The sequence below is a fragment of the Genypterus blacodes genome, unplaced genomic scaffold, assembly GCF_046128005.1.
Source record: "Genypterus blacodes isolate CSIRO-AG114 ecotype Tasmania unplaced genomic scaffold, CSIRO-AGI_Gbla_v1 ptg000039l_1, whole genome shotgun sequence".
Taxonomy (NCBI): domain Eukaryota; kingdom Metazoa; phylum Chordata; class Actinopteri; order Ophidiiformes; family Ophidiidae; genus Genypterus; species Genypterus blacodes.
In genome coordinates this window covers 4,452,198-4,466,455 of record NW_027466852.1, presented here as the reverse complement: position 1 = coordinate 4,466,455, position 14,258 = coordinate 4,452,198, and the positions used below count along the sequence as shown (strand labels likewise).

General features: G+C 44.0%; 2 protein-coding genes across 3 annotated transcripts; one reads left to right on the top strand and one right to left on the bottom strand.

Annotated features, from left to right (window-relative positions):
• Positions 1-262: 262 nt before the first annotated feature.
• On the bottom strand, positions 263-3,729 carry dnajb1b (DnaJ heat shock protein family (Hsp40) member B1b). The gene is made up of 3 exons (XM_076147699.1): positions 3,346-3,729; positions 1,404-2,023; positions 263-1,311 (listed from the first exon to the last, which is right to left on the bottom strand). The coding sequence occupies exons 1-3, from the start codon at positions 3,563-3,565 to the stop codon at positions 1,078-1,080; spliced, it is 1,074 nt and encodes a 357-aa protein (XP_076003814.1). The 5' UTR covers positions 3,566-3,729; the 3' UTR covers positions 263-1,077.
• Positions 3,730-5,189: 1,460 nt separating this feature from the next.
• Positions 5,190-14,061, top strand: tecrb (trans-2,3-enoyl-CoA reductase b). Of its 2 annotated transcripts, XM_076147701.1 has the most exons (12): positions 5,190-5,258; positions 9,112-9,162; positions 11,213-11,264; positions 11,390-11,434; positions 11,800-11,903; positions 12,283-12,398; positions 12,544-12,649; positions 12,742-12,814; positions 12,921-12,964; positions 13,061-13,118; positions 13,252-13,340; positions 13,427-14,061. In XM_076147701.1, exons 1-12 carry the CDS (start codon positions 5,244-5,246, stop codon positions 13,598-13,600), a joined length of 927 nt encoding a protein of 308 aa, XP_076003816.1. In that variant the 5' UTR covers positions 5,190-5,243; the 3' UTR covers positions 13,601-14,061. The 2 variants fall into 2 exon arrangements, with proteins under 2 accessions (XP_076003816.1, XP_076003815.1); XM_076147700.1 differs by lacking the exon at positions 5,190-5,258 and having other exon boundaries at positions 8,864-9,162.
• Positions 14,062-14,258: the final 197 nt, after the last annotated feature.

The following is a 14,258-nucleotide window of genomic DNA, read 5'->3' as shown; positions in this document are numbered from 1 at the left end:
TATGCCCTTTAATCAATATTTTTTATACTTTATTTTATTTATTATGACTGTGTTTTTATTTACTACGGTGTGTGTTGTGTTTTCATTTATTCTAGCGTGTTTTACTGTAATGCTGCTGTGACAGAACAAATTCCCAGTTCGGGATCAATAAAGTATATCTATCTATCTATCTATCTATCTATCTATCTATCTATCTATCTATCTATCATTGCATACTATTGCAGATCTTCATATAGCACGTACACTGAAAGGAAAAGAGCCATTATCATAAAGATCCTTTATTACCAACAAATCAGTGTGAATACAACAATATATTTCTCTATAATGGATGTCTTGTTCAAAGCACAACATCCCTCAGTAAACCAAACCACAGTCTGGGTCATATTTACATTAGTCATTCTGCCTTATTGCTGCAGTGCTTGAACCGACAAGAGGAGTGCCTATTCTAGGTTGTAAACATAGCTCTTTGGTTTTCATACACAAACAAGTAAAGGACACCAGAAATATAGACATTCGGACGTAAAGCCACTGAGCATCAGATAGTAAAGGTTTTAGCAGCAGCAGAGATCAGGGGAGGGAAACTCATTATATTTCTCAGTGTCTTCTATTTCTGCATTACTAGGACTTGACAGTTTCATTTTAGTATTTAGAATAAGACATCTGAAGTCATCTCCAAAAAGTGCTTAAGTGGGTGTTTGTACAAATTTTCCCCATTAAAAAAAACACAGCTAAAAACTGTTTACAATATTCTATAAACAACATGATGAAAATTAGGTTTTGCCTCTGGTTGGACATAATAATCTCCAAAATATAAGAAATGTTTTCACAAAGAAGCCACTGCGCCAAAATAATTATACAGTAACAGCTTAGAGTAACTGAGTAACACCAAGGGGAAAGGTTCAAGCAGATGCAGTTCACAGGGCAGCTATCCCATGGGTTTGAGCCTTGTGTAGCGCGATTGTCACGTTTGTGTGTGTGTGTGTGTGTTTGTCTTTGCCATAATTGACAGAAGACTTGGCAGCTTTAGGCGGGATTTAAATTCCAAACAGTCCTGGAGTTTCCTTGGTTTCCCCCTGTTTAGGATCGTGGGAGCACCTGGGCGATGGTGTCCCGGGCACTCTGGCTGAGCCTATCGGGGAACTTCACCTCATACTCCACTATTAGGTCACCTCGCCGATCTGGGCGCTTAGGGTAAGGCAAGCCTTCACCACTGATGCGTCGCTTCATCCCAGGCTGCACCACGTCTGTGGATGACACAGTTACTGCTCTTCTGTCCAAGGTAGGTACATTAACTGTAGAGCCACACAGGGCCTGAGGGAATGACAACAGAAAAGGTTAAGCAATTCATTCAGATTTGACATCAACAGGAACTAAATTCTGTGAAGATTCCACTCCTAACTTACATCTCTGAGGGAGACCTTGGCTGAGTAAACAATATCAGAGCCGTCACGCCGGAACGTGGGGTGCGCCTTGTCTTTTAACACAAAGACCACATCAGCTGGAATGTTAGTGGGAGTCTCATCGCCCTCCTTGGGAAATGTGATTTTGGTGCCTTCTTTCCATCCCTTCTTTATCTGCACCTCCAGGATCTTATCCTCCATTCTTAGTGTTCGCCGGTCTGCGCTCAGCCTTTTGCGGGAGATCTTCATTTTCTTGGTGCAACCAGAGAAGACTTCCTCCAAGCTCACACAGAGGTCGTGAATGAGAGGGGGGTCCTGTTGCTTCTTTACAATGCTACTGTGACTGCCCAAGCCTCCCATGCCACTGCTGAAGGAGCGAGGGAAGCCGCCCATTCCACCACCCCTCATCCCAAAGTTAGAAAAAGGGTCATCTGTGTCCATGTCCTCTTCCATGCCACCATTGTGGCCACCGAAGAACTGTTCAAAGGGGTTACGTCCACCGAAGAACTCTGCAAAGATGGCATGAGGGTCACCCTGGAAGGAGTAGCTGAAGGTGCCAGGACCTCCAACACCACCGCTGCTACCACCACCACCACCACATGAGGGTCCTCCACCTTTCAGACCTGGATGAGAACAGCAAAAGATTGTTAAATACATTTATGACAACTACTTCCACTGTAAGTGACGTACTGTAAGCTTCCAAGATTCATGCTGATTATCAAGCAGTAAGGTCTGTATAAGCAACTATTTCATGAAGGAACACACTGACACATCAATTTGATTAAATTATATATCCTCCTATAAATAATTTTAAAGAGCATTCAAAATGTATTATATATAGTATATATAGTATATATATAGTTATTAGAGTTGAGCTGTGGATGTTTCACTAGTAACGTAACATTTTGAAACACACATCTAGACTGTACACAAACACTATCACAAAGAATGTGACACAAACCTTAAAAATGTAAACAAAAAAAGTGCTCATTGTGCAGGTGGAACAGGTGTGTCACTCACACAAACCAGAGAACGCAAGTCTCCGTCAAGGGCCTACATTTCATTCCCCATGTCACATATTGATATTCTATCATGGGACACATACACTTAATGTTTTTGCATTGCAGCTGAAGTATTAGATTATTAGAAATTGTCCCATCTCACAACAGAAAGACAAATGGAATCAACTATTCGTCGGGCCCAGACCCACTCCAACACAGACACAAGTAAACCAAAGAAAAACACACAACCTCAGCCTTAACTGAGGTCAAACTAATGAATTGTGTACAAAACTACCCCTATTGTGGCCTACCTTCTCATCTTTAGATATTTAATTTGTATTGCTGTGTCAGGGGGTTTTTGTTCTGTCCAGCCTGAATAGATTTTGGATTTCAGTGTAAATAATAAAAGCTTAAATAGGGTGAACAGGTGGAATAGAAATAACTTTGAGTATGATAATTTCTTATGACAACTGTTTATCATGCGTCAAGTATTTTTTTTACAAATGCTTTCTATTAAATAATGACATGCTTCGACATGTTTTTGAAGATTTTCCATACTTAAAAAAACAAACAAAGTATTGCGAAATCGGACAGCTTAAGCCCCGCCCCCTGAGGTTAAAGCTTTACATTCGAGTTGTGACTGTGTGAATGTTTGCTCCTCTACCAGGAGCTGTAAGGACCGTGAGCTCGCCTCTCCTGCCCAGAAAGAGGCGCTGATGGAAGGGGAGATTAGAGGCTGAGCTGGGAGCGCCATGACACATATCTTAGTTTTAGTCCCATATATGGCTGTTTAGGGGTTACGTTCAGTGAGTTAAGCCTCACTGACAGCCGTAAAGTAACACAGTGGTAACTTATGGAAAAACTAATAAAGGAAACACATTGAGTCGGTAAAAATACATTAAGTATGCAACAATTGCCGTTAAATGATTAACACGAAACCGTACCTTCTTCGCCGTAGCGGTCATAGATGTCCTTTTTCTGTGGGTCGCTCAAAACATCATAAGCTTCGGCAATTTCCTTAAATTTGTCCTCGGCTCCCGGTGACTTGTTTTTGTCCGGGTGAAAGCGCAGAGCCTGTTTACGGTAAGCTTTTTTTATGTCGTCCTCCGACGCTCCTTTCTTTATACCCAAAATCTCGTAGTAGTCTTTACCCATTTTAACCATCTAGCAAACTGTCTCTGAATCCGTTCCAGTGGTGAGAGACACGTCCTCGGTCTGCCCTCTAACTTGGTACGAGCCGCGGCGTCCCGACCATATTCTTTTTATAAACAGCGTGGAAACTTCCAGAGTTTTCCATCAGCAACCCGGACAGTCTCGACTGTGACAGTTCAACACAGGCAGCAGACACGCCCACCCTGACGTCACACGCTGCTCACAATCCATGGACGCATTGACGTGCTGTTAGAAGTAAGAAGCCAATCCGTCATCGCTTATCCGAGCTCGGGACAGCATGCGCCCCGCCCGGCTCAGAATCCCCTCTCCCCAGCCAGGTTCACCGGCTCCTCCTGGGGGATCTCAAGACGTTCCCTGGCCAGATGGACAACATAATCCCTTCCCATTTTAAGCCCATCAGTGGCAAGGTGCCAGGGTGGATGGTATTCGTCCTTTTGTCGAAGTCGCATGGAGGTCAGGGACAGTGCCCGCGGATCAGCAAACTGGTGTCGTGGTCCCCATTAAAGTGTTTAATTTACAGAGGGTTCACATTGTTTAGACTCGCAGGCAAAACAACGTGCCTTGCTAATTCCTTCGAAATATGTTTTTGTTACACATAACCTCTTAACCCTTTTTTCACGTTTTGTAGTAAATTCTGCTACATCACAAATCAATACAGTACACCTTTTCTTTTTACATGGCAGACATGTTTCGGTCATGACATGTACTGTAAGGTGTCACATCTAGTCTATGTTTAACAGCTATGCTTACTTCTAAACAAGTAGCACTTGAATGCAGCATGTCAGTCAACTATTCTTTTATTATTGTGGGTTTTATTATGACGACATGATTTCTGTGGGTTTGTGGCTGACTTTGGGTTTCAAAAACGATCAGCAAGTCAGAACAAGTTGATCACTATAACTTTGGCAACAGCATTTGCAGCACAGTTGGTTAAGCACAACCTGTTTTCCAGTGATGGGAGTGGTGTTGCCTGTTAGGACAGTAATAGTGAGAGTTATACAGGCTAACAAATGGAGGAGACCAACTAAACCAGGATTAGAAGAAAAGGGAGGGGTGACAGCGATATTATTCTATATCTGGCCTGTTCATTGTGCCAAGATGATGATCCCATAACATTTGTTTCCCCCATTGATGCACCCACATTTAGTTATCAAATGGGCCTTACTAATGCAATTTATCCCTATCCTGTAATAAACATTTAAACCAAATCATTGTTATGGAGCACTTTCATTTATCAAATCAAATATATGAAAACAAACTGCACATGTGGAACCGATGGTAAATCAAACAATACAAACAAATGAATAAAATACAAGTGAAATACCTGAACGGCAAAACAAATTCACCATTGGATATTTACTTTGACTGGAATTCCCAGAACCTCACTAAAATAGAGAATAATTGATACGGGATTTTCAAAGGACATATTCACAGGGTGACAAGTCAAACAATAATCACAATTTTTTTTTAGGAATAAAGAAGTATGTTTAACCTACGTCCGACCTCTGTATGCGCAAATCTGATTGGCGTACAGCGTTGACAGTGTGTGCACGCCCTTTCAGCAGTCGGCGTTTGATTGGTCGTGGTGAACTGGCGTGTTAAGCCTCTGATTGGACGCTGCAGCTGTCAGTCATATTGGATCTTAAGGAAGGGGCTGCAGACTGCCAAGATGAAGCACTACGAGGTGAGTGTTGCCCTTAAAACTCTAATTCATCAACGGGTGCTTTATTCCGCCACTTAATCACTCCGGTGACCGCAGATTCTGTTGTGACACGTTGAAGCATATATGCCACCAGAACGGTAAAATATGCAGCTTTATGTACGCCTGCAGGCCGGCCGTGGTCGTCGCATGTTGTTGCCATTCCGCCGGTCACGGGCTGGATGCGACTGCCGGGTTTTGTGGCCTCTCACGCACCGAGTCTCACCGCTTAATGTGCTTTTATTGGACACCTCAAAAGTCAAGTTGCAAGTTAAAGTTAGGAGGACATGTACTTGTGCATGTGTACGAGTCTTGCTAGCTTTAGGCTTTAGCTGGCTAAACACTGAATCCTGTGTGAGGGAGCTAAGCATGGCATGATCGCCATCTGTGGTCGAAATGCCTCATGGCGCTTCTTATCGCGTTGTTGCCCAATAATGCAGGTGAATGGTCAAGTGCGCAATCTCAGCCTCGAAGAGTAGACTTGGCCCTTATCGATAAGATGTAAGATCACTCGAAACCGTGTCCTTTATTGCTTAACTGTTGTATTATTGCATGTAATCACAGTTCATTTAAATCTCAACTTTGACTGTTAAGTGTGTGTTCTGAACAAAGTTTCATCAGCACTAAAACCCATCAGACAGGATTTGAAGTAGTCCTACAGGTACTTCCACAGTCAGCGTGTCTCTCCAGTTCCCCCTGCTTCTCAGGCATGCATATCTGCACCTGTGAAGGATGAGAAACAATCTAAGTTAGGTAATGTTTAAGTTTTTATCAGAACATGGCAGATAAAAGCACTCTTCAAATGCCTCATTGGCTTTTAACAAGACACTAATGATTTCAGAACCCAAGCACGCTCAAGCCTAGAGACAATGAGGAACAAAATATGTCTTCCAATAAAGAGAAAGCAGTCACTATAATAAATAAATACATTTCCTGACTCAATCTCTGAGGGAAAGATGTGATGCTACTGAATTGTCATCACATCAGCTACACATTAGTGGCTATTGTCTTATTCCCCTTGACCGAGCATATATTTCACTCTATAGCATCATTGCTTTATGGGTAAACATGTCAGATTTCTTTTCATTGAGTTTTCCTTGGGTATATTGCTTTTGAAATTTAAAATCTTTAACATAAGGCAGATGAAACAACAAGACCAGCTGGAAGAATCTAACAACATTAGTCAGTTGGCAACAGGTGTGCAATTTGAAATCGGATCTTGGATTGGAGTGTTACTGGGCAGGACTTATGGTTGACACATTGGCAGGTGCACATTTCGGCCATATGTGCACACCAGAGTACATCAAACTGTAACCAGTGTAATGAACGTTAATATTCCCCAAGTCGAGCTTATTTCTATCAAATATTTGTGTTTTATGTAATTTATCCACCTATAAAGTTGAGGTTACACAACTAGTAGTAGAGTAGATGCTTATTCGAACAAAAAAGTATTTATTATTTATTTATTCCAGTATGTTCAACCTAACATGACCTAGAAGTGTTTTCCATTGGCATCATTACATCACCGTTATAATGATTCCATTACATTTACAGCAGATAGCACCAGTGAGCTGCATCACCTTCACTGTGATGAGCTCCTGCCTTACACCTCACACTCGCATGGATCAGCAGTCTGTGTGCACAAAAACTCCAGAATTCAGTAAATCCAGATTGTCAGTGAATCAGTCAAAACAGTCTCTTTCCACAATGATCTAAAAAATAAAATAAAATAAAATAAAAATTTCTTACCTCAGGGGATTTTGAAGCAGAGCGACAGGCGTCGAGCGTCCAACCCCACTGTCACCATTAAGAATTAGATCTCCATGCTTGTTTCTCAATCCAGAGTGCTTTACCAGGGCACCCTGTCCGTGACACCCGCGCTTTATATAGACCAGATGGGGGAGGTACACTGGCAGTGGGTATGACTGGCACACACACAACGCAGATAAATTTATCAGGATGAAGTTTCAACTGCAGTATGTTCCTGCTTTTTGGAAAACACATGTAGATGTCATTTTAACGCCAAGGTAATAAAAGGGGATTTATTTAGAAATAAGTGTCATGTTATTCCTCAGGTGTGTTTCCATATGAACTGCATTCATTTCAACCAAGTGATTTTAACCTAACATTTCTGAGATACCTAAGCATCTGAATACAAAACAAACAAGCGAGACCAACATGCAGCGATAAGGTTGTCCAGCATCCAACCCAACTCTTCCCTCAGACCTTCCCCTATGAGCCAACCGACGTATCCTAAGATGCTGATGTCATGATGATTTTGTTTGACGGTCAAGAAATGACTGGGGGGAGATCATGTGAATCAGTAACTGAAACACCTCAGTTTTCCATTTCAGTTGGAGGCTCATATCCCATCAGTCAGAGATAAACAGAGAAGAATAGAGAGAATGATCCAACCTATTCAATTCTAGTGGTGATCCATATCCAGTACTAGAGGGGGGAGCAATTGAGGGTTTGGTGCCTTGCCCGGGCAGGGACTCGAACTGGCCACCCTCCGGTTCCCAAGCGGAAGCTCTACCCACTGAGCTACTGCCTCCCCAACTGCCTCCCCAACTACCCCCATAATGTAGCCAAGATAATAGATAGATCCAACAAACACAAATGAAACTCTCTGACAAATCACTTCAGCAATAATCACACATACTTATCTTATAAGTCCCTGTTGGGGCCATTTGTTGCCAAAGTTCTTTCTCCTTCTTCTTCTTCTCTCTTCTTCTTTATTGAAATCATTGACGTGATGGGAGGGGGTGGAGTATGTTGGGGGCTTGGCTTAGCCAAGAGGAATGCCCTGACCAAAGCCGTTAAGAGTCTCGAGTGTTATCACCCATAGCAGGAAAGGCCGTCTCCCCGTGACAGCAGTCTGGGATTTCCATTTGGTGTGAAGGTGTACAAGATTTAATAGACGAAAATAGTTGCGGTGTGTGTATGAGACCCAAACCTGCTTCAGTTGCATTGATTGTCTCAGTGCTGGAGAAATGGACAGTGATGGAGGTGAATGACTTGCTCTACACAGATCAACAGTCCTGGTGTGCCATTGACATTGTGCATGACATCACCGCAGGAGGCTAAAGGTGAGAGCTGGGTGGTCTGCGGGGAGCGTGCTGTTTATGCAGAGCTAGCAGTAGACATTTATATTTAGATGGGAGGGGGGGCGACGGGGGTTGCCGTTTGTCATAGCACTCCTCCCTGTTCCCTCTTAGGCTGTGTTTGAGTGGTGGCCACGGTCATCAGGTGTCTTTTTTTGGGGAGGAGTTATATTTCAAAACCAAGTGAGTGCAGCTCTGAAATGTGGCCACTGATCCGTGCTCTAGAAGTTTCCCCTCATGAGATATAACCACATAAGCTACCCTCGATACTTTGAAAAGGGGAATCGGACATTCCATTGTATGCAACTGTTGCGTATGCCCGCGCACCATAGGTCGGCTCAAAGTTAAATAAAGCATCTTGCTGGAACTGTGAAGGAATGAGCGAGGCGTTAAGCGGGAGGGAGGGCGAGAGATTGACAGAGAAGAGGAAGAGGGGAGGGGCAGGGGAGAGATTTATTTCCACAGCTGAGCCCATGTCCTCGCGACTATTGCTTGCATCTGAGATAGGGCGGTCAAGAGGTGGACGACGAGGAGAGAACTCAATAGCAGAAAGGGGAAGAAGGGAATAAATTGAGTCCAGCAGGAGGAGGACTGTGGATATGGATACCCTTGCACTAGAAGCCGCGGGCAGTAAAAAGGCACCTGGCCCGGCAGCGGCTCCTGCAGCGCCATCACAAGCCCCCGCCAAACGCAAACCTGCCAAAAAAACTAAAAAGGCTGTTGTTTTCTTTGAGGTGGAGATACTGGACGCCAAGACCAAGGACAAGCTCTGCTTCCTGGACAAGGTAAGAAAGTTTTCATCTTAATGTTTAACTAAAAGCATGCCAATACCATCATTGTGACTGTGTGTACATTTCAGAGTGTGTTGTGTGTCTGCAGTCTTACTAAATGCAACAGGTGCAAATGCTGGGGTGTATGGTCCCGCAACAAAGTCTCTTGGGGGCTCCAGGAGTGCGAGACGGACCTTTTCTGGAACATAGAACTACTGTAGATGTGAAGTGTGGGTAGATCATCAGTCAGTGGGTGTGTTGCCTTTGGGGGGAGAGGGGAACACACAACAACACCATGCAGTCCAATACAATACCATAATACAGTAGGTTTGTACATGTGTTGTTGATAGGGAATGTCCAGAAACATTGCAAACTACCCTAGCAACCGTCCAGGAATACTCTAGTAAGCACGTAGGAAAGGCTTTGCAAGTAGCCTGTATACCCTAGCAACCACCCAGAACATCATAGCAACCACCATGACACGGCCTAGGACACCACATAAACCTCATAGCAACCACTAAATAATGCCTGCAGCCCTCGGCAACACCCGCAGGTATGTTTAAGTTAAAAGGTTAAACTGGTTTTGCTCAAGCGGCAAGCACGTGTGCGTTCCTTCAGCAGTTGTCTTCTACTACAGTAGTTTCAAAACCACGATTCCATACGATTGCACCGGCTGTGTGTCTCACTGATCAGCTGCGAGACCTGAAAGTGTTACCGGAAACTCCAGCTCTCCCCTGCAATATTTACAGGGTGAAGTCATCATAGGAAGTTATACTTGGCTTTCATTAAAGTGTTGCTGTGTTCTTAAACCTGAGAGCGTTAAAACCTTAATGTGACTGTTCCACACGTAACACACGCGCCATTTATGCCCAAAGGATCTCACCTGAATGAAAGCAGCTATTCTGATATAAGCTTGTTGGATTTGCTGATTAGAGCAGTTAGTGTTTAGTTGTCAAGTTAGATTGAGTTGTTTCAGGTTTCATTTATTAGTGTGTGCGGTGAGTTCACAGTGGTGCTGTAAGATATCACACCACCTTTGATGGATTACCCTACCCTGTCTATCCTGTTGTCGGCTTAACAGAGTTTCCATAGCGATGCGTCCGCCAACTTAACACCCTGGGAGAAGCTTTTTTGCAGATATGACAGATATAGACTTAGATGCGGTCCGAGCGGCCGTTTCAGCCGAGTGAGAAATAAACTCTGGTGCGGGTTGGCGGTCAGAGGACGGACTCGGACTCAGTCTGAACATGGAGCAAACAACGAGGCGAGGGCTGGGATCAGAGGTGACATCATCGTGCAGAAAATGGCCTGTTGGACTCTTCATGATGGGTTGGAATGTTCAGTAGGAAAGGATTGCTCAGTATTGACCCGGGCAATGAGTGGGATTACATCTATCACTTTATCAGCACTTCTTCAAATGTTCATTAAAAACCCTTAAATGCCTGAACAGGAAGTGTGTATGACTAAACAATTATGATTCAAAATGAGACCCATTAGAGCCTTCATATGTGCCGTACCAGTGTTTGATACATTGCTTGGAAATGTCTGGCAGAGCTCTACAAGCTGATGTTATGCTACTTTCCTCAACTGTATTGACATATACTGTACATATATGTACGTGTATTTAAGCTGTATTTGTCCTTGATTTGTTATATCGTGTTTGGGTTGGATCACTGAACCCGGAATGTACAGAATTTAGAGTCTGACCAGCCTCGACTCCAACAATGAAACCTGTTTGGTCAGACATGTGTTGCTTTAATCATCTGATGCAGCTTCCTGTCCTGGGAGATTCCGGGCCTTTGTGTGTTTGTGTTTTCGTGTTTACGTTGGCGGTCAATTTACCATTGCTGGCAACCTGGCTCGAGGTCGGGTGTCGTGGCTGCATGTGTGTGCGTGCTTAATGTTTTTAAACGGTAATAGCAGCGTTTAAATGGCTGGTGTCCATAGGGCGGGGCGCAGCCGGGAGCTAAATTTACCTCTTATCAGCAGCATGAATGGAATACTGGATCATTATCTGTTTGTGTGTGTATATGTGTGTCACCCCACTTCTGATGTGCATTCGCAGGTCGAGCCAAATGCCACCATCGGAGAGATCAAGTCTATGTTCCACAAGAGCCGTGAGTGTCATCCGTCTCGTAAACGAAGCCTCATAAATCAAATTCAGGATCAAGGGCGTCCTGAAAGGGAAGGTAGAAATGAATGATATAAAAGATGATTGTCCTCCTCTATGTCTCTGTTCCAGATCCTCAGTGGTACCCGGCCAGACAGTCCATCCGCCTTGATGCCAGTAAGACAGTTTGATGTTTTTTTCTCCATATCGATTCATTCGTTTGCTAGTAGGATATCTTGGTACAAATGAGCTTTCATACTCATCTGTCTGAAGAATATTATGGTATTAAGGATTTCCAACCCAAGTAGCAAATACTGTTAAATACTAGTACTTGCAATAGGACCTGACAGGGGGCAAGTTTTTCCTTTTTAATACACCAAACAAGACTTGTTCAGTTCCATAGAATGTGACTGGATCAGAAGACGACAGTGGCTTTGATTGGCTGTTAGAGGCTGAAGTGCAGTTCAGAGCTGTTGTCCAATCAGCGGACACAAAAAGCTGAACTCATGAAATTTGTGTGTTTGATTGTGTGTGTGTGCTAGAGGGGAAGTCTCTAAAGGATGAGGACGTTCTGCAGCACCTCCCTGTGGGAACAACTGCGACCTTCTACTTCAGAGACCTGGGAGCCCAGATCAGCTGGGTCACGGTGAGTTCAGTCATGACGCTCCGACAGTCCCGCTGAAGGCTTGGAGCCTCGACAAGCCTGCATAAGTCAGAGTGTGTGTGGGATCAAGCAGAAGCTATATCGAGATTTCCCACCGGATATGTGAAAGGAATGTGAAGGTGGGGTAGGTTACTGATGGCTCTCAGCGCGCGCGTTTGGGAGATCGGCGATACTTGACATGTTTACTGAAGCTAGGAATAAAAACATAAATAAAGAACAAGATATACAAGCGTTAAGAGTTACCGTTACATGAATTTACTGACTTAGATTCATGGTTGAGAGAGGAAAATATAGCAGACCCCATCAGTACTTATCTGCAACAGCTCTGCCTTGTCTGATCTTCTTCTTGTCCTTTTTTCAGGTCTTCTTGACAGAGTATGCTGGTCCTCTGGTTATCTATCTGCTCTTCTACTTCAGAGTTCCCTTCATTTACGCACCCAAATATGACTTCACCACCAGTAAACACTGGGTTGTACAGTGAGTGTCTCTAGAAACAACTTTTTGTTTTGTTTTACTTACTACGGGGCTGACGTTGTTCACTTGGGACAGGATGCATTCTGGGTATCTTCCCTGTCGTCTCATAAGAGAACACCAAGCTAATGCTCATATCTGCTTTTCCCAGTCTGGCCTGTATGTGTCACTCTTTCCATTACGTGAAGAGGCTGCTGGAGACGCTGTTTGTCCACCGCTTCTCCCACGGAACGATGCCGCTACGCAACATATTCAAGGTGAGGTGCTTCGCCTCACTCTGGCCTCATGCTGCTTGGTGCTTTCTGTGACTGACGATGACCGAAGCTCTGACATTTACTCTGTGCTCCAGAACTGCACCTACTACTGGGGCTTTGCTGCATGGATGGCCTATTACATCAACCACCCACTTTACACGCCGCCCAGTGAGAACACACACACTCCATGAAAACACACACACACACACACACACACATCAATATTTTTAACTGATTCATTTTTAATTACTTTGTCATTTGTGTCTTGTTGCAGTCTATGGGGAGCAGCAGGTCAGACTGGCCCTCATCCTCTTCTTGGTAAGAGCGTCTCTATCCGTTAGTCTTCCACAGTGAGTAGTTGTCAGAGAGCCCATTGTTGTGCTCACTGTACTATACTGTTTTTTTCATTCTCAGTTCTGTCAGATCGGCAACTTTTCCATCCACATTGCTCTCCGGAACCTCCGTCCACCAGGTATGTGACACACGTCTGCTCACATCAGTTATGTGTGAAATACCGTTAAAACACACAGCAAACATCAGGCTGGTGCTCTTTCACAGCTCATTCCTACTCTGTTCTTCTGTCCAACTCTTCTGTCTTCACTCAGGCTCAAAGACCAGGAAGATTCCCTATCCAACTAAGAACCCTTTCACCTGGATCTTCCTGCTGGTGTCCTGCCCCAACTACACCTACGAGGTAACACACACTTCCTGAGTCCTGTCACAGCTAGTTCCTCTCCCCCAGTGTCTCCATGTAACCTTTCTATCCTCCTCCGCCTGCAGCTGGGCTCCTGGCTGGGCTTCACGCTGATGACGCAGTGTCTGCCAGTGGCTTTCTTCACCCTGGTTGGTTTCATCCAGATGACCGTGTGGGCCAAGGGCAAGCACCGCAGCTACCTGAAGGAGTTCCGTGACTACCCACCTCTCCGTTCGCCCATCGTGCCCTTCCTTTTGTAGGATTTCTCCCCCCGTCCGCTCATCTCTTCTCCCTCCTTCCTCTCCAACATCTACACTGGAATCTATTAGACTGACTTTGAAAGAATCCATCCCTGACCACTTTTTCTGCCTCCACCCTCCCAAACTACATCCTACAAGCCTGTCATGCTCCTGTTCTGTTTACTGCCCACAAACAACTAATTGGCCATTATGACTTATCAGTGTCTCAGCTCTTAAGCCTGTTCTCTTATACTGAATGGTGGAATATAGTGAAAGAGACGTGCCCAAGCTGTTATACGTCATCTAATGTTGTTTGGGCTGAGTCTGCCTTTGATGAAGAATGGATACTTTAACCCTTAATGTTTAGTTTGAATATGCGTGAGTCCAAATTGGAAATCATGGCAACCATTTATTTTGGAATGTTAATTTTGTTAATGTCCTGAAGTAATTTATTAAAAAAAATAAAGGTTAACCAAAATGTTGTCTGGCTCCATTATGTCACGTTGGCAGGTGTGACCATGTGAGAGGATCTGTTCAAACATATTCCATATTTGCAGAGGCCTAAGCTTCTTAAATTTCACTCCTAGGTGACATTACATTACATTACATTACATTACGATCATTTGGCAGACGCTTTTATCCAAAGCGACTTACATTACATTTCATTACCACCCTTCGC

Bases quoted from the DNA above. Each gene is read 5' to 3' on its own strand.
- dnajb1b (XM_076147699.1), bottom strand. From the start codon at position 3,565: ATGGTTAAAATGGGTAAAGACTACTACGAGATTTTGGGTATAAAGAAA. The intron at 2,024-3,345 runs GTACGGTTTCGT...GTTCTCATCCAG, and splicing joins TGACCGCTACGGCGAAGAAG to GTCTGAAAGGTGGAGGACCC. The intron at 1,312-1,403 runs GTAAGTTAGGAG...TCATTCCCTCAG, and splicing joins CCAAGGTCTCCCTCAGAGAT to GCCCTGTGTGGCTCTACAGT.
- tecrb (XM_076147700.1), top strand. From the start codon at position 8,977: ATGGATACCCTTGCACTAGAAGCCGCGGGCAGTAAAAAGGCACCTGGC. The intron at 12,399-12,543 runs GTGAGTGTCTCT...TGCTTTTCCCAG, and splicing joins AGTAAACACTGGGTTGTACA to TCTGGCCTGTATGTGTCACT. The intron at 13,119-13,251 runs GTATGTGACACA...GTCTTCACTCAG, and splicing joins CCGGAACCTCCGTCCACCAG to GCTCAAAGACCAGGAAGATT.